We start from the raw sequence: 23,416 nt of genomic DNA, 5'->3' as shown, positions 1-23,416 counted from the left end.
CTCAGGCCTCAAATATTTTTTACCTTGAATCCCCAAAGTCTTCTTTTTCCTTCCCCCAGAACATCCAGGATGAATAGAGAGTTCTGTCAATCATCTCATTCATGTTTCATGTGGAGGAAATGCTGCCACTTTGCTTAACTTTTTTAATGACACATTTACATGGCCAAGGGTGGTGCTGTGAGCTGATATTCAGTTGTTGATATTCTGAGGATATGTGTACTATGACTGAGTTAAACATTGAAGCAATGCCATCAGTTTTTTAAAGTCACATTCCCACTTCACTTTCTCATAATCATTGCTACCAGCAAGGTTACTGAGATCATTATAACAATAAAAATGAGTGGGGAGACATATTTTGCCTTAGTCTGATGTGTATGGCCTCTGCTTAGAATCACAGAATCATAGAATCAACCAGGTTGGAAAAGACCTCAGAGATCATCAAGTCTAACCTATTATCTAATACCTAACTTGCTCAGTTGCTTTCCAGAAAATATATAAGCCTGGTTCTTCTTAACCCAGGGAGCAAATCACAGATAAGGTTGTGGGGGCGGTGGCTGAAAAGTAAAAGCAGGATAGGATCAAGGACTAAACCTTGGGTCCACCCATTTTTGCTTACTCCTGTTTTGCTCTATTCACCTCTTCTTTTCCAGAGAAACTACTGAACTTGGAAGGAAGGATCCACATTGACAATAGTCATGGTACTCTTTTCGTCCCTAACTCCAGTCTTCATAGCCATTATATGTGTTTTGATTGGAGTAATACTGAAGAAGACTGATGGAGAGAAGGAAAAGCACGAGACCAAAAGCAAGCCTCTATCTCGCCCATGGGTGGATGAAGATTTAAAAGATGGCACTGACCACCAGCTGGAGGAAGAAGGTAAGAATAAAACTATCCATCTGAACGCTTTTGTTGTTCGAATTCTGTCTGCCGATTTGAGTAAAGTAAATGTGATATTCTGGACTTCTACACAGTGGTAGCAATGCATTGTGCTATGCTGCTGCTAAGCTCTGTAAGAAGAGGATTTCTTCATGTCATATTGCTCTTGGTGTAAATCACTGTTTCCTCCTGATACCACAGGTTAGAGTGCAAAAATTCATTTGCAAAGACCCCTGTGTGTCTCTCTGCACAGCAGATCACAGATCTATGAGGGACTACAGACAATGTAGGGAAAGGAAGGAGATACTGCTGAATTTCCCCCAGCCCTTTCCCAGACCTCATTAAAGGAGCAAAGGAAAGACCTTAGCAGAGTTTCTGCAAGCTGATTTTGTAGACATCTCACCCTACTTTACCATCCAGTGTTAGATATTTGGTCTCAGCACCCCCAGAAAAGTTGGAGATGGGTTTATTACAGTAATTAAGAAAGTCCCCCTTGTGTGACTTCTGCAAATGACCATGAAAGCTTTATCTGGATTAGCACTAGGATTGTTTGGGAGCTATGTTGATCAAATAGTTAAGAACAAAATGTAGTGATGATGCTAATCTGTTCATTCAGGTGCATATTTGAACCTGTACAGAATGCCTCTTTTGTTTCAGTATTGATTTCTGATTCACACATTGGACAAGAGAGTCTGTGGCTTTCCTTCTTTTAGCTTCCTGGCTGTCCTCTGTAATATTCCTTTATTTCTTCATCAGTTAAAATCCTTCAGAGTTCTATTGCTATGATGTTTTAACACTTGCAGTTAAAATTGCCTTTTTTTCTTATTCAAGTTGTTTTCAAAGGATTTTTGTGGGGGATTATTTGTCCCACAGTGATACATTCCCTTGAGTCTGCTTCTAGGGATCCTGAAACTTAAATTGTTTTTCTGCATGTATACATATTTCTAAGAACTATTATTTTCTTCTATTTTCTCAGTGTTCAGTGTATTTTGAATTAGAGTTGTCTAGCAGTTTCCAGAAATAGTTAATACTTGGAACAATTTAAGCCTTGTGAACAATTTCCCAAATATACACAATTTCTGTAAGAATTAGTTCCTATGTTGTATGCTTCACTCTTCAACGGAAAATAGGTTCTACATAAAATTATCCCATATTTCCTTTGTCACTAATGGCTTAGTAGCTCAGTTAAATTGCTGCAGATTAACACTCCTGTAGGTAGTTCAAGCTACAATCTATGAATTATCAGCAACATCTTTGACTAGAGCTCTTTCTGTCAGTTTAAAAATTTGGATCTAAATAAACAGCTGTATTACCTCTTAGCAAGGAGTGTCACTGCCACAGGTCTGTATGTAAAATACTATTCTTTTACACTTCAGTTGCTTTTCCTTTCACTCAGGTGCTCCATTCAAAACTGTGCCATTTTAAAATGGCTAACAAAATATTGGCAGGTAGACAGACACATTTAAGGAGTTGATAAAAGGAGATTTATTTCTTTTTTAAATAAAGCTGCTCTCAATGTGCCACGTCAGCCAAAATTAAATTAGATTATCTTGCTATGTGGCTTTTAACAATGTTCACATAATCATCTTTCCCTTAATGGTTTGTGATTTGAACAACTCTCTTTGCAAATCAGGCATGATTTTTATCTCCAGAAAAAAAAAATAAATAGTTGCATCATGCTTAGGGAATGTTTTCTTTAGCAGGTGAGAGCTCAGCCTAAGTGAGAAGAGAATATGGCCATTTTGGTAAGGATCTACTCTTCCAATAATGCTATAACTAAAACATATTCAGCTTGCTGTCAGCGTTAAAATTCTCATTGGCTGCATTAAACATTGAAATGAAAACATGAATGTAAAAAAAAAAGATTTTTTTCATGGTAAAGAAAGTAGCTGCTGCATAAATTCTGCCACTTCACTGATGTATCTTACTTTATCAGAAAAGCCCATTTCTACTTAAATGTCTCAAGCTGGTTTGTGAGTTAGGTGCGGTGAAACATTTTTAAGGCCTTGTCTAAAGCTAGAATGACATAGGTAAAGAAGCTGAATTTTGGAGAGCCTCCTGACAGGAAGGGGCACCTGAACACCAAGTCTTCCAGTATGTGGTCACAACCAAACTGATGGTGCTTTGCCAATAGAGTGAAGTGCTCTGTAAAGAAAAGCACTGAACTCACTTGAGTGACATCAGCGCATGAAGTGCTCCTGAAGTGGCACTAGCAGGGATGTTTTCCCTGACAGGGGCATACCTTTGAGCAGCAAAGCATTCATTGTAATTAGCTGAACTGCTTGGGTAGACTCAGTAGAGTCACTTACTGGCAGTGAAAGGTAGAAGGGTAAAGTCAAAGTGCTCCCAAGCTTGTCTGTGTTATGTTTTCAGTAGCTGAAGAGAAGGATGCTTCTCAGGGCATGAAGGACAGGCAGTTAAACATTTGAGCAGCCCATTTTTTAATACCTGGCAATACTTCAGATTTGTTTGCATATCTATCTGTCCTGCAATGTTTTCCATTGTTTGTGAGATCCAGAATAAGAGATTGTTGTTTTGCTGTGGATTGGCAAGAACAGTCTGTATATGTATCTGGTCCTGTCTTGCACTAGGCTATGTGTGATTAGAAATTAGACAGCCTTGTCTTGACTGATGAGTCACAAGGGTTCTCTTCTAGTGGTGGACATCTGATCCGAAAGTGGTGGTATTTCATCTTCCACTGCTTCAGGTTTCCACAATTAGATTTGGACTGTTGTAAATACAAGTTCTGTCTTTAGCCCAAGGAGCTTATTGCTCATTGCATTATGAAGAAAGACTGGGAGAACTGGGACTGCCTAGTCTTGAGAAGGAAGGGCTGAGAAGGGATCTTATCAATCTCTATAAATATCTGGGGGATGGGGGTCAAGATAAAGGTGATAGTCTCCTTTTGGTAGTGTCCAGTGATAGAACAGGGAACAATGGGCATAGGCTAGAACACAGGAGGTTCCATCTCAACACGAGGACACACTTTATGGTGAGGGTGACAGAGCACTAGAACAGGCTGCCTGGAGAGATTGTGGAGTCTCCTTCTCTGGAGAATTTCAAAACCCACCTTAATGCGGTCCTGTGCAGCTGGCCCTAGGTGATCCTGCTTTGGCAGGGAGCTTGGACTCATTCTCTGGAGGTTCCTTCCAACCCCTAACATTCTTTGAGAATGGCCACTATCTTGGTCATGCATTCAAATCAATACGATTGATGGGTAAGGTAAATACAGACCCAGTTTATGGGTGCGTGGAGATGAGGTTGAATTTTATTTGTGCCCTTGTTACTTTGGGGAACAGCTGCAGAGACTAATAGCAAAGACATTTTATTACTATATATTTAATTTTGGGGACTTTGGTCATGTATTCTGCTTAAATACTACAAAGAACTGTACAAAATGTTCCACCTTTTCTGGAAATGCACCGTTCATTGCTTATGATAATTCTTACGATAGACCTCTCCCACATAGATATATTTCTCTTCTCCTAAGACTGAGGACCTCTCCAGTCTTTTAATAATACCACTAACATGAATGAGGCAGCAACAGTTTAATTTTCCAATTCAATGACCGTTCATGCTTTGTGTAATTCAGGAATGCAAGACTTACATGAACATGATGCATCATAGTGTTTACCTCCTAACTGCTGCAAACACCTCCAAAGAGATGAATGAACATGAAAATTGTCCCTTTTTGATCCTCTTTCTTTTAATCTTACTGGAAAGCTCTTCCAGAATTTTGGATTATGGGTTAAGAAATCCTCTGCCTGTCAGCTTTAAATTAAACTTATTTAATACTAATCTATACCTCTTTTTCGTGTTCTATCACAGTCCTGGTGTCTGTCCTCCTCTGATTTAGAGACAGCAATCAGATTATTCTCAGCTTTCATTTTACTAAGTAAACCAGCAATTCTTCTCTTTATAAAACAGCTGCTCCATTCCTTTGAGGGTCTTAAGAAATGTTCTGTAACTATATTCCAATTTGAAGTAATTTAAATAATATTTTGATGCTGGCTTCTTTCTTCCAGGCTCTATGTCTCCTAATGCATCTTTTACTTAAGATTACTGACCATAAACATGAAGTATTATCGCTTACAAAAGCAGACATTGTCTGCAAAAAGATGCCCTTAATTTAATAACATTTGTTACTTAGAAGAGTCTTGGCTGAAAAGAAAAATCATTGAACAGAATTGCTCCTGTTCTAGCTCAAACCAAGACACCTTCCATATGAACTGCTGGGAAGAACACAAACTTTGTCCTAAAATGTATCAAGAGAAGAATTTCTGTTAGAGAAATATTACTTTAAAAATGAGATTTCACGTGGGTTGTCTGAGCCCAAACTATTTGTCCATCAGGTGATGGGATGCATAGAGGTGTAAACAAGGCATTTGTAGTATTGTATAATGTGACCAAACAAAGAGTAATATGTCTAAACACAACAATTAAAGATATAGAGAGCATACACTAAGCAGATGGTGCTGCTAATGATTTTAGCTTAGCATATGGATAATGTTAACTGCTACGAATGAATGGTTGACACATGGTGGAAAAGAATAAATAATAGATGAATTCATTTGAAAAAATATTGTAAGTTGCCAGGAGAGATTGGTTTTGAGTGTTAGTTCACTCACTTCTGGGTTCTTCTGCCTTATCCGGTGTTCCTCTTTTGAGTGTATTAAAGTTTTAAAGTTTTGCTTACAAAACCTAAGGTTAGGTATGGTGATCCTACACTAGTAAATTCACCTTTGTCCCATGTTCAAAATAATTGAAAATACTTTCCCCTCCCCCACCATGTTGTTAAGTTGAACCATCTTGATCACACAGCAACAGTTTCACTTCTTTTCTTCGTTTCTGCTTACATGGGGAAAAAAATCCCACCGCCAAACAAGTAAGCAAACCTCTCAGAATTTAACTCAGTTTCATCTTGGGGTTTTATACTCCCTGTCTTTACAAGGTCTAGGTTTCTGTGCTAGCTAATCCCTTGCTTCCATTCCTAGCTGCCTATAGATCATTTAATGGGGATGCTTATTCAATCAGTTATATCTAATACTATTTTTATACCTCTGATTTAAAGAAACTTTGTGTCCTGATCCCTGAATTCTTCAGTCTGAGTTCTCCAGCTTAGTTTTTCTTAACCCCTTATTTTTGCCAAGTTTGATCTCTTAAACATTGTCAGCCACATATACACATATACATGCTTTTCCTTACTTTTCACTTGAATTGAATGAACAATTCACATTCAATTGAATTGAATGAACTGATAATCTCAGTTTAGGGGTACCTTTTTTCTTTATTTATTTGTTTTTTATTTCTCTCTCTCTCTTTTTTTTTTTTTTCCCCTGCTAAGTCCTCTCTTCTTACTGAAACTAAAGCTAGAAGACTCACTGTACCAAGAGCAGTTATTTGATAAAGGTATTGGACACTTCAGCCATGAAGCCTGGCTTCTAGTATTAAAGTATTTCCTCTTCATTCTATACCTGGAAACCTATGCATAACAATGAAGTTATCTGAAGTTACCTTCCTAACCTAAGCAGAATCAAGGAAGATTACAAAGCCTTTGGCGTACAAGCAAAATATACCGGTGCCCAAGTTATCTTTACCTCAAATTGGAGGAAAGGGGGTAGACAGAAATTGACTTATAATGCAGATAAACTTCTGGCTACATGACCAGTGCTGTCACAATGGGTTTGGCTTTTATGACAACAAGATATTCTTTGATGACTATAAGCTATTAGGGAGGCATGGAATACATCTGTCTAGAAAAGACAAGGGGATCTTTAGTAGTAGTTTTGTCATCTTGGTGAGGTGGGCTTTAAACTGAAGGATTTGCAGGGTCAGGGTCCAAATGGCAATACTCATGTCATCACATCCAACTAGGGAATAAACAAGACCAACCAGAGCAGTGACAAATGTTCCTTAGCTGCTCTCTAAGATGATAATCAGAAGGCCAACCGCTTCAAGGGCGTATATAGTTATGGTGGATCCTCTTGCATTCCTCCAGGGAATCCTGCATGCTCAGTTACCTCTCTGAAATTCCTGCATACCAATGTATGCAGCCTGGGGAATAAACAGGAAGAACTAAACAGAGCCATGATCTCATTGTACTTACAGAGACATGGTGGGATGGCTCACAGGAAAGCAGCACTGCAGAGAAGAACTTGGGAGTTCTGGTGGATAACAAGTTAGTCATGAGGTGGTAATATGCCCTTATGGCCAAGGAGGCCAATAATATTCTGAGGTGCATTAAGAAGAGTGTGCCCAGCAGGCTGAGGGAGGCTCTCTTCCCCCTCTACTCTGCTCTAGTGAAGCCACATCTGGAGGATTGTGTCCAGTTCTGGGCTCCCCCAGTTCAAGAGACAAGGAACTATTTGAGATAGTTCAGCAGAAGGCTACAAAGATTATTAGGAGATTGGAGCATCTCTCTTATGAGGAGATGCTGAGGGACCTGGGGCTGTTTAGCTTGGAAAAGAGAAAACTGAGAGAGGATCTTATTGATGCTTATAAATATCTAAAGGTCCAGAGCATGGAGCTGGACTCTTTTTAGTAGTGCCCAGTGACAGGACAAGAGGCAATGGGCATAAATCTACGGAAGACCTTCTTGGAGGGTGATGGTGCACTGGAACAGGCTGTCCAGAGAGGTTGTGGAGTTGCCTTTTTTGGACATATTCAAAACCCACTTGGACATGTTCCTGTGCAATCTGCTCTGCTATAGCAGGTGAGTTAGAGGTCCCTTCCAACCCCTACCACTCTGTATTTCTGTGATCTAGTTGAGGCAATATCACTCTCTCAAAGACATGTTCTGATCTAGACGTAACCTTGTGTGGTGGGTTGAAAATTCCCCCAACATTAGATTTTGTCAGACCAGCTCAGTTGGAAGCAGATGAAGCTGTCTTTACAAGCAAAACTACAATCTGCAATGAAATGCAACGAATGTGTACAAATATACAGCATTTACAAATATTTACAGGTATTTACAATTAATAAACAGTACAAGAACCCTCCCAGCCAAAAACCAGGGGAGCTGTAACAGCTTCTCCCCACATTGCTCCTCTCCCTACCCCACTGTAGACAAAAGGAAAAAGACAAAAGAGCAGAGAAGTTGTTGTTAATACCAGTCACAACAAGGCAGTGCAGTTAAGGTGAGTAAAGCCAGGAGAGGCATCAGCCAGAGACAAAGCAGCTAAAAGAGAGATTGTTTTGTACAACTAATTTAAGTCCATTATCTCTCCAATAGATTGTCTAGAACATATCATTATTTTCCTTTTTATACCCAATAGTAATTTATTTAAATTTTACCATTTTTCCATTCAAGATCTGTGGAAAATTTTTAAAGGCATGGCCTAAAAACTACCACACCCTGGGGGCCTTTATAGGCTTCACTCTACCCAGAGGACAGTGTATCTCAAAAAACAACCCTTTTTGAAGCCATGCTATTTTTTTTGTTTCTTCACAGTCATGCCACAACATCACTTGTTACCTGTTTGGTTTGGTTTTGTTTGTTTGTTTGTTGGTGTGGGTGTTTCGGGTTAGGGGTTTTTTTTTGGGTGGGGGGGCTGTTGGGGGGTTTTGTTGTTGTTGTTCATTGGGTTTTTTTCTTATTTATATGCTTCCCACACCACTGAATGTGGCTACCATTGTTGTTATTGCATTTTCATTCTTCCCTTCTCATCACACTTTGTTTCACAGCCTCTACATGCACTGGTAGCTCATCCAGTTTGCTGTCTAGCCCTCTGTACTCAACCGGCCACAAGCAACATCCTCTTTGGATTAAGTACATCATCCAGATCTTAATGACTAACCTCACCCATCCATATAAGTAATTTAATCTTGCTGTTCATGCTTCTGTCCTTCAACATTCATCTATGTATTTATGGTTTATCACCTACCTGGTTTCTTCTCACTGTGTTTCAAAACCAGGTACAGCGTTTACACGAATTTCTTCCAGTCTTTGTTGTGATTTAACAAACCTTTGTAAAAATGATTGTTAATAGGTTTGCAGTAACATTAGAAAAAATGATGACCCAAGTTGGCCTTGCATTTTATTTGGAGCCAGAGTTAGACTGTCCAGTCTCCATCAGCAGCTGAATTAAAAGTATGGTACATCGGGGGTATGCCATTTCCTACTTCCTGAGCTTTGATTAAAAACCTCATCATAAGAATGTAAATAGTGAGAACCCATAAAAACCCTTGGGTTCTGGAGTTTTATTTGACTTGTTTTCTGGGCTAGAAATAGTATGTTTCTATTTCCCAGGGCACTTGTAAACTTGTGAAATGAACAGGGATGATCACTACAGCACACTGACATAAGCACAAATGCCACAGACTGACCTGAAATTTTCACCAAGACAATGCCTACTTTCAATTGAGTTTTCTGCTCAAACTCTGCCACCTGATAAACACTGAACAGCTTCAGCTTATTTCAGGAAGTTTTTTTGTTATCATGAGACAAATATTTCTCCCATTTAAAACCTCCTCTTACATGAGTGCCTGTGGGTTAAATGAAGATGTGCATTGTTCTATGTAACTGCTAAATATCAGCTCAGCACCAAATATCTTTCTTGTAGTTTCAATACTTCTATGCAAAAGTTGGATTTGGAGAGGGACGATTAAGTTTAGTGGGCCAATCAAGACAGTTTCAGGAGGTTACCCAGCTGCCAGGCCTGTAAGTCACAGAATCACAGAATTGTCAGGGTTGGAAAGGACCTCAAAGATCATGCAGTTCCAACCCCCCTGCCATGGGTAGGGACACATTAGATGAGGTTGCCCAGAGCCACATCCAGCCTGGTCTTAAAATCCTCCAGGGATGGGACTTCTGCTACCTCCCTGGGCAACCTGTTCCAGTGTCTCACCACCTTCATGCTGAAGAACTTCTTCCTAATATCCAGTATGAATCTACCCACTCCTAGTTTTGCTCCATTCTCCCTAGTCCTATCACTACCTGACACCCTAAAAAGTCCCTCACCAGCTTTCTTATAGGCTCCCTTCAGATACTGGAAGGCCACAATTAGGTCTGCTTGGACCCTTCTCTTCTCCAGACTGAATAGCCCAAACTCCCTCAGTCTGCCCTCATAGGAGAGGTGCTCCAGCCCTCTGATCATCCTCGTGGCCCTTCTCTGGAAGATATTATGTGCTCAAAGCTTCTGTGATTTTCTGTCCTGTCTATATCAATAGGCACCTTTTGTATGTTTTTGGGTCATCACTTTCCCTCTGTCAGCCATCATCTCAGCTTCTCTTTTACATAGTGGTCCTTGAGAGTGACATCCTACGCTACAATGAGTAGTGTGGAAGAGATTGGAAGGATGCAGAAACAGCAAAAAAAGGGTTGTGGAAGAGATCACTAGAAACCTAGCAAAGGGCAAATCCTTATCAGCTTGTTACTATTGAGTAGTAAATAATGCACTTTACTAAGCATTAACCACAAAAGCAACATTAGGAAGAGGCATCTTCTTCCTTTTTCAGTTTGAGTATGCAAGATGGCCACAAAAATAATTTTTACAATGGCTCGTTGCTTTTCATTACCCTGGATCCAGGTCCTTGCAGAATGTAGCTGAGGTTGCTAAACACAGGCATGAAATGCTAAACAAAACAAATTTTATGGGTGACTTCTGGTATGCAAAATGAAATCTGTGTTGTCTGGGGACCAGAATAATTCTGTTTAGATTCAGCATATGAAACTGGATATTTTGCAGCCTATTGCACATGCTGAGCCACACTTGTGAATATTTCACTGCTGTTTATAAAATTAACAAAAAAATCAGCCTGGTCTCTAAGGCAACTACATACTACTAAAACACAGTAATAGTTGCCATTTGAATTTTTGACAGAGCTTACTATGATTCTGGAATAATAGCCTATTGGTGATGAAAAAGGAATTAGAACATCTTTTCCTAGCTCAGCCCTCTGCAGCAAATTGCTCAATACTATTGACTACTCAAAATGCAAAATGTCAATGGCTTTAATATCCATATCATAGTTGCACAAAGTGCTACCCCTGCTGATTCTAGGAATGCAGAAGAGGTATTTGGTGGTATAAAAAAATGCCAAAGAGACAGATTTAAGAGAAATGAGGAACCATTTTGAGTTCCTAAAGACAAGAAATGCAATATCCTACATTTGATATGTTGTTATCCTAAGCATAGATGCCTGTAATCCATGTCCTCTTATGCTGAAAGTATTGTGAAATCAAGAACTTAACCACAAAGTCACACGTGTGCAGAGCCCAATCTTGTAGTGCTTCTGCTGTGAAACATGAATATGGAAGAAGCTAACATTCAGCTCTTCAGAGGCAATTTTACACATATTGGTAGTTAAGCCCTCTCCTTAACCTCAATAATTTAACTTTTTAAAAATTAGTAGTAGTACACTCAGGAAGGAACACACATGTTCATGTTTACTTACTGAGAAAAGTGGGCTAAAACCTTGTCCACCTTGCCACTGCAGTTTCAACTTGTAACCCTTTTTTTTTTTTTGAGGCAGGCTTGCCTTGAAGCAGAGAAGGACATGACTTTTTTGTGGATCACACTTGCTACAGCCAGCCAGGACCCTCCTGCCTCTTGGTATTTAAACAAGTTGTTTACTCACTAGCTGGAGCTAGTGATCAATGAGTTGTGTCAGCTGCAGCCTCAGACTTTGCCTTTCCAGTGGTGTGGAACTGCAATGTATACCAAAGCAGCAGGGACAAAGTGCACTACCATAGTGAATGCCAAAAATATAAACAGCTTTCTCCAGAAAAAAAAATAATAATACTCTAACCACTTTTTGTTTTCTTACAGAGGTTGATGAAGATTGGCAAGGACTTGATGAAAATGTTGCCCATGTCCCCTTCTCTGCAGAACGTTACTCTGAAGCTGAAATGATTAGAAGGTCACAGAAGTTTTATGAACTTCTTAACAAGAGGCGGTCTGTCAGGTTTCTTAGTGATGAGGTGGTCCCCAGAGAGGTTATTGATAATGTCATCAGAACAGCAGGTATGATACTGAATGGTTCAAGGTCTGAAAAAGGGAGAAAGGATCAGCATTACTGTTCAACTGTGTAGAAATTATGTGGAAAAGCTAACAGAATTGGCATTTGGTGTTGGTTTTCCTAGGTTCACCTGTAGCCATAATGAATGAGTACCCATCGATTGATTGCAAAGTGCTCAGCTTTGAGCATCTTTATGTTGGGAACTAGACTGGAGTTTTCCCAATTCCTTTGTATTTGCAATGCACCCAAAAGGGAATAAGAGCATTTCAACAGCACAAACCAAAACATTTCCTTTTCAAACCTTAAAAAATGTTATTTAAAACTAAATTTATTTGCAGTTTAGTGCAACATCTTTTAAACAGAAATATTTGTTTCCTCTCAAAAATACTAAGTGTGTATTTCACATGCTTTAAAATTTCATGCATTATGAGGATATTTACCCTAAACAAATTGATGTAATTGTCTCAGCCATGCAAAATGTTTTGACTGACTTAAATGGCTGGAGATTATTATGGGGAAAAAAATTTCAGTCTAGGACCAAAAAATTCTTTTCTGGTCCCTTCAACATCCGTGCCAGGGATGTCTACTGCATATGACTGGAGTGGTATGCTGAGGACCTTGATAGAGGTTATTTGTCAGAATGTCAGAATTTTTTGAGAATGTGTGACTTTCCTGTCCTGGCCTAATCTCTTCTCTGCTTTAGTAACATTAACTTCAGCCAGGAAGAGTTTTAACCCTCATTATTTCTCTTATTCTATGCAACAGCTGCTGATAGTATAGAAAAAATTCCCAAGCTGCATTAAAGTTCAGTAGCCTTTTGCAGGTGAATAAAACAAAGATTCTTAGCATTTGAGGTGCATTATTTTCCCTTTACAAAAATGTAAGCAGTTTTTTTACAGCAATGTACCAAGTCTTCATCTTCCTCTAATTAGCTGTGAGTCATTAAAACACTAAGCATGTTTTGGCAAATGCAGCAAAGAGAACAAGCCTGGAGTGCAAATGAAGTACTTAGCTACCCTGAAAGCTTTGGGCTGTGTGGAGAAATAGCAAACAAAGCAAAGCATGAATGTCATCAATTCTTACCCAGACCCAAGGAGAGTCAAGGTTCATGCTAGAAACACATTTTCATACAAAATATAGGTCAAGTTTCTTATTCAGTGTTTCCCAAACTAAAATCAATGCTTATGTGTGCAAACATTGTGTGTGTGTAAGAACTTAAAATACCTTTAAAATGTGTGAGATCTTAACAGTCTCCTTAGCCTATTTATCTGTGAATCTGCACAGATAACTGTTCTTCAGCTTCTGGCTTTCAACCTCTAGGCAGTTAAAATATTCTCCAGTGGCGTTGGTGTGTAATGACCAGGGCTGAATGAGCAAGTGCAGATTTAATATGCACACACCTACACACACCAGCTGGTTTAAGGACAACAAACTCAGATGGCAGATGTCTGCATCATGCAGCTCCTCCTCTTAGCAACAGGTTCCTGTGGCTGATCACTTAGCCTTGATTCCCTGCAATCCATTAGCTTTGCCATTTCCTGTAAGATGGCTGTATGAAAGGACTAACTTCTGTCATTGAATAGGACTTCACATCCTTTGAGAAAGAAAACCGCAGGATTGTCCAGCAGAATTTATCTCAGTTCTTTTATTCCCATCTTACCTATTCTCATTGCTCTGTTGGTCTGCAAAGAATAGCTGATACCACTCACTGCTCACTGTCCTTCCTAGGTTTTAATCTTTCCCTGTTTTTATATTAAGGTACTTCACCCAGTGGAGCTCACACTGAGCCCTGGACCTTTGTGGTAGTGCAAGATTCATATCTAAAGCACAAGATTCGCGAGATTGTAGAAGAAGAAGAAGAAATCAACTACAAAAAACGGATGGGAGACAGATGGGTTAATGACCTGAAAAGATTGAGGTATGAATATGTCAATTAGCTAAGGGGTTGGAAGGGAGCTGTGTTTTAATGGAAGAAAGGCTATACTGGGAAGTTGTAGTCATGCTGTTTTGTTGTTTTCTTTTGGGAACCAGATGAATTATGATAGGGCTGAAATATGCAGAAATAGAATGACATTTTTTGCTGTGAGAATATACTTGGGTTTACACTTTAGACCAAGAAATTTTGAACTCTCCTGCCAGCAGTTTTCCCTGCAATCACAAAAAAAAAATTGTCACTGGGGTAACAGATGGAGCTTGCTCAAAGGCAAGTGCTCATAAGGCCAATTCATAGATAAGAGGCCAAGAACTGCCTCCTATTTTTATGCAGTTCCTCTCTTCAAAGTGCAGTTCATCAACTCCTCAGCTGAATCTGTTAAAATTGAGAACTCTATCCAAGTTCAGATTTGGGGGATTTTTTTGGTGGTGGTGATAGTTTGGCTGGGGTTTTTTTGGGGGGGTGGGGAGGTGGTGTTTGTTTTGGGTTTTTTTGTGTGTGTGTGTGTTTTTGTTTTGTTTTGTTGTTGTTGTTTGCTTGTTTGTGATTTTTTTAAAAGAAATGTTTCTATTTAAACTGGTAACACTTAATCCTTTGTAGTAAGTGTTCCAAGCTTTAGACTACTGCTGTAATTGTCCTGTATTTTCAGTGCCCCTGTGCAGACAGTAAATGTAATTTATTGGAAAGCAAAAAGTTTACAAAATAAAGATCTTGAGCATTATTCTTTTGCAGAACTAATTGGATCAAAGAGTACTTGGACACTGCTCCGTATCTGATCCTCATTTTCAAGCAGGTATATGGGCGGCATCCAAATGGCAAAAAGAAGACCCACTACTACAATGAAATCAGTGTTTCTATTGCCTGTGGTATTCTGCTTGCTGCACTGCAGGTATGTTGACTGAACTAACATACTGAGTGCCAATATATCCGTTTGGATTACATACCAAGACTATTCTCCCCCAAACTTCTAAAGTTCAGCATGTTTGACACCAGCCACTTGGATTTTCTCAGTGGTTTCTCAGTGCTCAGTTCTGATGTGCTCACACAGGTGTTTAAACAGTGAAGCTATTCCAATAGTTAGCATGGTCTGTCATCAGGATAACAGCAAGGTGCCACCTCTTGTAAAGCCAATTTCCTGACAAGACCTGACATTCTTCCTCCATTCTCTTTTAAGTGACACTTCCCCTCTTGCATTGCTGTTCCTTAGCAGATGTGAAAAGACAGCAGTGTAGAAGCACTTGCTGGGGTGTTTCTGCTCTGCAGCTGCACAGTGCTTTGTATTTTCCCACCATGGAACTGAGAATTCACAAGGAATGGGGCAGAATCAGCACTAGCACTTTAGTCTAGTGACAAGGCTCACTTTCACCTGAGCCAGCCCACCATCAAATAGCCTTTCTTAGGCTCCTTACCCACAGTTAGTCTCCTTAGTCCTGTTTCTTTCCTAGGTCTTAGTAATAAATTGACAACACTGAAGGGCTAATAATATTCAGCACCACCACTATTAGCTCTTTTCCTCTTCATAGAGACTTCTTTAACATGAGAGGCCTGTTGCCTGAACATCTCTCCCTGGCTGAATTTTTATATCTCAAACCCCACCAATTTCTTGCATCACATAGAAGGAGAGACTGAAATTCACATGTGCAATTCTCAGGAAGCACCTGAGCTCTGTGGTTATGTCTTGGATATTGTCAGCTCTTTAGCATTTGCCAGATCATTTAGCACTTCTTTTGTGAGATTTCATATAAGAGGAGCAGTGATACATAGACTTATTTTGGGGTTTTGATGTAAGCCAGAATATTGGCCACTGTGAGAGATGACAACAAACTCCTGTGACAATTTCTGAGGCAGAGCCTCCATCCCTGTCCCTGTGAGGTACAGCTTTTGAACAGGAATGAATGCTTACAAAGCTGTAAGGCATCTTCCTGCCAGCTATATGGAGGCAACCAAAACATTTCTCTGTATGAGCTAGATGAACCTGATGGGATGATATTCCAGTGATATCCTCACAACCACCTCTCAAATTCATGGGTCCCCCATTACGCTGGGCACTGCAGGCAGGCTTCTGCTGTACACCATACATAGGTATGCCAGACAGAATGTGCCGTTGCTGGGTTGAACTCTGTAAGCAAAGCAGGCATCTTCTGTGGTCCTGCTGAGGCTATTAGTAAATAAGGTGTTTTAAAGCCTGCGGCAGCTTAACAAAGCAGCATTTCTGGGCTAATCAGTAGGAGAACGCATACAGGTTTGGTGGGAATAATGGATACAAATGTAGAGCACAGACCTCTGTATCACTCTGTTGCTGTCTGTCTTGCTGTAGAATGCAGGTCTGTACACAGTGACCTCCACACCCCTCAACTGTGGCCCCCAACTCCGGACACTACTAAAGCGCCCAGCAAATGAGAAACTACTCTTGCTACTCCCTGTTGGATATCCCAAGAAAGATGCTACTGTGCCTGCTCTGACTAGAAAGCCACTGGAAGACATCATGGTGGTCATGTGAGACCAGTGCCACAAAGAAGGAACACTGCTAGCTAGTAAGCAGGAGCCTGATGGTGTCATCACTGCTCTTCCTGTGTATCCTCCTCCTACATCACAGCTGCTCTGTTTACATCTAAATTTCTTTTAGTGCTAGTAATCTACTAATTGCAGTAAATAGCCAAGCACTGTGCCTTTGGCAGGTGCTATTACCAATAAACCCAGGCAGTTGTTCCAGGGGACATGTAGAATGGCATTTAAATGACCTTCATCATTTTTTTATGCATTGGAGGGACAAATCTTTAACTGGAATGTATATTCTCCTTATGCTTTTGCAGTTACCATCACACAGCTATTTTCCCTTCAGAATTTTAATGGAGGTTGTATTAAAAGATATAAAAAGGTCAAACTCATCTGTCTTATCTCATTCAATGAGTGCTATTTAAATGCCCCTTCCACTTCACTGTGCCTAGTTCTGCATAGGATGAATCTCTTTTTCTCAAACACGGTAGCATTTTTCCTACTTCATTGATCTCAGAAATCTTGTGCATACCAGGTGTTCTTAAACTACTGCTGGTACAAGGGTCTTCAGCTAGGGGACATCTAGTAGGAACAAGGCATCCAAATAATTTCCTTGTTGCCATTTATTTATACATGTACCAGGCACAGTAAGGTCATACGGCAGCTACCAGTCATGCCCTCTGTATTTGCTGCTTCCACTGGAAGCAGCCCAGAGGGAGATACTCTTCTGGCTATCCTGTTTATACCTACAACTATGCCAGTTTAAAACCCTGAAATTTAAACTCCTTTAGACACCATGACATGTGAATCACAGAATGGTAGGGGTTGGAGGGGACCTGTAGAGATCATGTCGTCCAACCCCCTTGCTAATGAAGGTTCACCTAGATCAGGTTGCACAGGAACAAACCAAGTGAATTTTTAAAGTCTCCAGAAAAGGATTCCACAACCTCTCCAGACAGCCTGTTCCTGTGCTCTGTCACTCTCAAAGCAAAGAAGTTTTTCCTTACATTCAAATGAAACCTCCCATGTTGTAATTTGTACTCACTGTCTCTGCAAGAGGCACTTTCATATCACCCCAAGTTAGGCATATTTAGGTTTATGTTAAGGCTACTTCCCACAAAAGCAATGCTCCTTACTAAAAGTCTTGTCTACAGGCAAGGTATGAATAGGCCCCAGTGGGAGTTGCTCATTGGAAGACTTGATGCTGCTGATTCCTGTGCTGGCAGAGCCCCCTCGTGGGTTTGTGGCTCCTGCCAGCTTTGTGAGCAGCAAAAGATGAAAACACTGAAACACAGATTTTCTTCCCTGGAGCTACTTTCTATGAAATACTTTCTGCTCTTTGCTGATGTAACATCAGCCAAATTCAGCCAGACTGCCTTTAGCCTTCCTTGAGAATTGGTTAGGCTAACTTGCTGCACTTTGTCATACTTAATATGACCTGTTGTGAGCTGAGCAAGTGGAAGGGATAATATTTTGCAGAGGTACAGCTTTTTGTGTTGCTATTGCTTCTGCCACCCATTGTGTTGCACATCATCTGTGGTATGGCAATGTCAGGAATAGTTTCTTATTCAGACTCAGTCTACAGTAAAATAAAACAAAAGAAGTCCTGTGTCTACATGCTTGCAAGGTCTGAAAGCTCAACAGAAGAGAGGGGTGAGCTGAACCAAGCCACGGTTGACTGGCTGCAGGTCCCCAGTTATCAGGAATACATATTAAAGTTGCTGTAGGAAGTTTTACTTCCCTACAGATGCTGTGTAGCCATACCTGGCCCCTTTGCAAAGCAGTTTGTACCTGCTGCAAAGGTATATAAGCCCTATAATATTTGTTTGAATTCAGAGTTCACATTGATAGAGGAATGAACCTCTCTTGCTTTGCAGTCTCTCCTGTAGCTGCAGAAATAGCATCTGCCTGGCCTCAATCTTCAAAAGAGATACATGTTTATTCCATGGCAGCACTCAGGGAAGATTTACCGAATGAATTCAGTTGCAAACAGCAGCAGCTGATGTATATAAGGCTATTTCTAATATGGTTTCATAACTAAAACCCAAACCCCATCACCATAACACCATAAATGTCACCATAGCAAACGCTGGTATATACCAATATACCTCTTTATACCAAAGATTAATAGTGGGAGTTCCCCCCCCCCATGCATATTGATTCCAGAAACTAATATCTGCATAGTAACTGAAAAAATCAAGCCCTCACCATTACTAGGCAGATACTCCAGTAGTGTTACAACTGTGGATGATACTGCAGCATCTTGTGTAACTCATGTTAATGCTCCTATTATGATGAGTCCACTTGGAACTGCCACTGTTTTCTAGTAAGTGTACTGTCTTTGCTTAACACACAAATTAGGTAGGAATGTGTTTTTTTTTCCTTCCCATGCTGATTATTATTATATGAAATTAAGGTTAGTGGTTAAAATGTTTTATGCTTAACTAGGGATTTGTTTAGGGGAACAAATATATGTTTCAGAAAGAGAATTTTCTAGGATAAATATCTCTCACAAAACCTGTAGGGGTTCCCACCCTTGTTATGCTTAAAAACAATTTTAAAATACTTGACAAGGTTAGTGAAAGATGCTGAAACTTGGTATCCTCATTATGCCTTCTGATCATTGTCTACAATGCTCTGGATTTAGTCTACCCACCTCTGCTAGAAAATGGCTGTACCACTCAGATGGGAACTGAGTTCTGTAGAAAACTTAGTTCTAAATACTAGTTTTCTAGAATCACAGAATAATCAAATTTGGAAGGGACTTCCAGCATTCATCCTCTCCAAACCTCTGCTCAAAGAAGGTCTGGTTAGATCAGATTGCTCGAAGTCTTGCCTAGTCAAATCCTGAACAATTCTAAGCATGGACTCTCCATAACCTCTTCAGGCAACCTCTACAGTGTTTGCTCCTATGGAGAACTTGCTGTCCACTAGGACTCCAAGGTCTTTCTCCATGGAGCTGCTTTCCATCAGGGTACACCCCGACCTGTAATGGTGCATTATTCCTCCCCATATGCAGGACCCTGCACTTGTCCTTACTGAACTTCATGATGTTTGCCTTCACCCAGCTCGCCAGCCTGCCCAGATCTCAGTGAGTGGCTGGACAGTGTGAGGGGGTGTCAGCCACACACACCCACCCCACCTGTTTTGTATCATCAGCAAACACTCAATCGCCATCTGATCAGTCCTGATTGATATGCTCCCTATCCCACCTGGGACCTTCAATGGTGCTCACATGAGTAAGTAGCAAGGGACATCAACTCGAGGTCCTGTGCAAGAACCCTGGTCCTGACCCTGGCAGGCAGCAAACCTCCTGAGACATCAGGCTGGCTCAGCAAACAGGACCTAGGCTTAGGCCCCGCTGTACCCTAGAAGTCAGAACTTTCAGCACTGCAGTTGCAGATCTGCAGCAGGCACCCTCTGTCCTATGGCCAGAAGCCAGATGCTACAAGACCTCCCCACTGTTAGGCAGGACATACTGATCTCTAAGAGACTGGGAAGATGGAGGGTGGGGAAGTGTCACCCTGGAACAGCAGGCACCTGTGTGTGGCTTCCTACATCTCTAAGAGCAGTGCTGGTAGCATTGGTATCATTCACAGGCTAAAGTCCAGGTGCCTGAGGGGTGCTCAGACAGGCCTGTTATCTTTCAAGAAAGAAGCTTTCAACAGCCAGGCATGACCTTTTCTTATGGGCAGTTATTATCCCTATTCAGTCAACAATTGAATGCCACCTTGTGAAAATGTGGCGTTTGTTTTAAAGCTGCTGATATTGAATAACGTTTCTGGGGTCATTTCTGCCTTTAACTGTGTTGACAAATTTGTGTACATTCAAGGACCCTCCTTGTCTGAGGTTTGCCAGACAAATGGGCTTGAAATCAGGTGCAAAAGAGTGGGCTGCATCACAGCCCAGATAATTAAAGAAGCAAGTATCACATGCTAGAGCTTGGAACCATGGCAAACTGTCTGTCTCCTCCCCCTGTATGGATGGCTAAGTTTCAGTGTGCCCTTGAATACTGAGGTGAAAGCTACTGGAGCTCACTTGGTGCTTCATTAGCAATCCATCCAGCCATGAAGTTAGATGGGGAAGCACTACTCCTGGAGCAGCAGTACCATATCCACTCTACCATCTTCCTTTCCAGTTAGGTGAGCCAGAAACCAGTTGATTCTGATAGAAAGTTGTTTTATTTTTTTAACTTTAGTGATTCAGAGTGCAAGGTTTGGGGACTCTGTTCCATTAGTAGATATACCTGTCTCCCCTGTAGCTTAGAACTCATCAATGTGACTGAGTATAAGATGTCCATAAGCTAGCTATGCTATAGTAACCATCTAAGTGCACTGCTCTCAGCTTGAAGCAAATAGCAGGTTGTGAGTATTTAGCTTCTTTGCAAATAGTTCATAAATAAGTGCTGTTGTCTTGCATTGGATTGAGATAAATGTGCCTGTGAACAGCTACTGGTGCATGGGAATATATTTAGCTGTAGTTTGTCGGATGTATATTTGAGCACTTCTTACCATGAAAATTCATGCTAGTACAATAGACGCAAAGCAATTTCTGAGTGTAAGGAAGATTTACCATAGTGCAGTGTGTCCTGGGTGAGCAGAAGCACGCAAGCTACAGCTTCAGGTCATGGTTTTGTTCTGACAAAGCTGCAGCACCTCAAAGGCCATTAAGCAAGTAGATGTGCAACCAGCATCTAATTGATTTATTTCTTTGGTTGCTACTTAGGTCCCACTGACTTATGAAAAATGAGTCTTCAGCGAAGTATCCAGCTCCCCCTCCAAGGCAGGATCAGCAATACCTCAATGCCAGGTATAGACAGAAAATTAATCCACAGCACTAATCCACTGCTCCCAGCAAAACACTTGAAAGAAATAAAACCTGGAAAGCTAATTGTACCAGTGTATACAAGTGCTAGAAAGGCTTTTTTTCCAGGAGGGCTCAACCTTGGGTTTATGTTGCTGTCACTGGTCATACTTCTGTGGACGTCATTAAGCAAAGATTTCCTGGTAGCCCAAGACACAGGGAAAAAAATCAATAACCAAGTTTTTGAGACACATCATCAAGAGACACTTCTAGGGATGCTGACCCCATCACCTCCCTGGGCAGCCCATTCCAATGGCTGATCACTCTTTCTAGGAAGAACTTCTTTCTAAGATCAAGCCTAAACATCCCCCTGCACAGCTTGAGACTGTGTCCTCTTGTTCTGGTGCTGGTTGCCTGGGAGAAGAGACCAACCCCCACCTGGCTACAACCACCCTTCAGGCAGTTGTAGACAGCAATAAGGTCTTCCCTGAGCCTCCTCTTCTCCAGGCTAAACAACTCCAGCTCTCTCAGCCACTCCTCACAGGGCTGGTGTTCCAGACCCCTCAGCAGCCTTGTTTCTCTTCTCTGGACACGTTTGAGCAAACCAACATCTTTCTTGAATTGAGGGGCCCAGCATGGAAGTTGAGGGACTCTTCTTAGTGGTGCCCAGTGATAGGACAAGGGGCAGTAGGCATAAACTAGAATACAGCAGGTTTCACTTGAACATAAAGAAAAACTTTTTTGAGGGTGCTGGAGCACTGGAACAGGCTGCCCAGATAGGTTGTAGAATCACCTTTTCTGGACATACTCAAAACCCACCTGGACATGTTCCTGTGCAACATGCTCTAAGTGAACCTGCTTTATCAGGGACTTTGGACTAGGTGATCTCCAGATGTCCCTTCCAACTCGGGTGAGACCAGGGTCATATGACTTTGCCTTAGAATGTGACAGTGTTTGTGGAATTTCCTAAAGAATGCGTCTTGCAACTACCAAGCTCAAAGTACATGTATTGAGAGCAGAGTAGACACAAGCACAGTTGTGGAGAGCCATGACAGTCACAGATGTATTTTAACAGATTGACTTATTTTCTGATCAATATGCAGTAGGGACACTGCTCTGCAGATTGTGCACTGGATTCTAACGTAGCTTTTGTGACATTGGTTTTGTAGGGTAAAAGATTCAAATGTCACAAACCTTTTAGCATTTTCAAGCTATTCCTTTAGCATACTCATAGGACTGCAAAAATGTATGCAGCTTGCAGAAGGCTGTAATAGTGACTTCTCTGTGGGACCAACACCAAGGTACCACTCATTGGTGATAAGAAATATGTTCTCTAACAGTTTACTGTGAAAGACATTTCTAGGAATGCTGTCCTGGCAACAGACATGCGCGCCTTGCTGTAATCCCAAGGTCTAGTCAGGGTGCATGATTCACAGTGCCTGCCTGCATGAAATTAATGATAGCCCAGTGACTTCAGTGTGCAAGGTTTTTTTGTGGTGGAGAGGAGTTTTGAGGTAGGGATGTAAAAGGTTTTAGCAGCAGTACTTCTGGCATTGTAGCATTAATTAGTAATATTCTGTACTGTTGTGATCACTCCTCCTCCAATCTGAAGATCTTAGGCTGCTTTCAGTAACAGTGTAACCTCTGTGTACCTGTAAACTTGTTCCTTCAGTTTTGTAACTGAAGAAAAAGAAAACAGATTAAGACAAAATGCAACTACTAGGTGATGCATAAGTGTCCACACAAGGGGGTGAAAGAGCTGAGAAGGTAAGCTTTCCTGTACTGTCAAGTGTTGCAGTTTGAGCTGGGTGCCCCCAGCACACAAGGTAGCATGAGTTCAGGGCTGACTATTCTGTTTATTCCTGTTTATGAACTGGGATGCATTAAATTTAGAGCTGACTTAATCTGAAGAGGTAATGTGACTGTGGAAAACCGTGTCAATTCTGAGATTATAGGTTAATAATGATAAAGATTAATAATGAGTGATGATCAACTGCTTGCCAAGTAGGTCACTCATGGCACCACTCCTGTTTGGTTTAGGGCTCTTTTTTCTCAGAGTCTTTCTTAGACCTAATGCAATACAGCAGCTCATTCTCTGACTTTTGGTCTGGAAAATGGAGATGAGGTATAAGGTGGGAGAAGAATAATTTTAAATTCTGTGAGATATAAGCACTAGTAAAATAAAAAGGAGTTATGATCAATAAGCAGAGTGTTGGAGAGTTATACATAGCTTTATACATTTAAGTATTAAGTAATCCTATATTTTACACAGCTTTTGCAAAATGGGCAACAAAGCTGGTGAAGGGTCTTGAGAATAAGTCTTATGAGAAGCAGCTGAGGGAGCTGTGG

General features: G+C 40.9%; 1 protein-coding gene across 1 annotated transcript; it reads left to right on the top strand.

Moving 5' to 3' along the window:
- Window positions 1-604: 604 nt before the first annotated feature.
- On the top strand, window positions 605-16,514 carry IYD (iodotyrosine deiodinase). Its single transcript, XM_009897062.2, has 5 exons — window positions 605-876; window positions 11,646-11,840; window positions 13,594-13,753; window positions 14,501-14,657; window positions 16,086-16,514. The coding sequence occupies exons 1-5, from the start codon at window positions 696-698 to the stop codon at window positions 16,266-16,268; spliced, it is 876 nt and encodes a 291-aa protein (XP_009895364.2). The 5' UTR covers window positions 605-695; the 3' UTR covers window positions 16,269-16,514.
- Window positions 16,515-23,416: the final 6,902 nt, after the last annotated feature.

This window comes from Dryobates pubescens, chromosome 6 (genome assembly GCF_014839835.1).
Source record: "Dryobates pubescens isolate bDryPub1 chromosome 6, bDryPub1.pri, whole genome shotgun sequence".
NCBI lineage: Eukaryota > Metazoa > Chordata > Aves > Piciformes > Picidae > Dryobates > Dryobates pubescens.
This window is presented reverse-complemented; position numbering and strand designations above follow the sequence as displayed.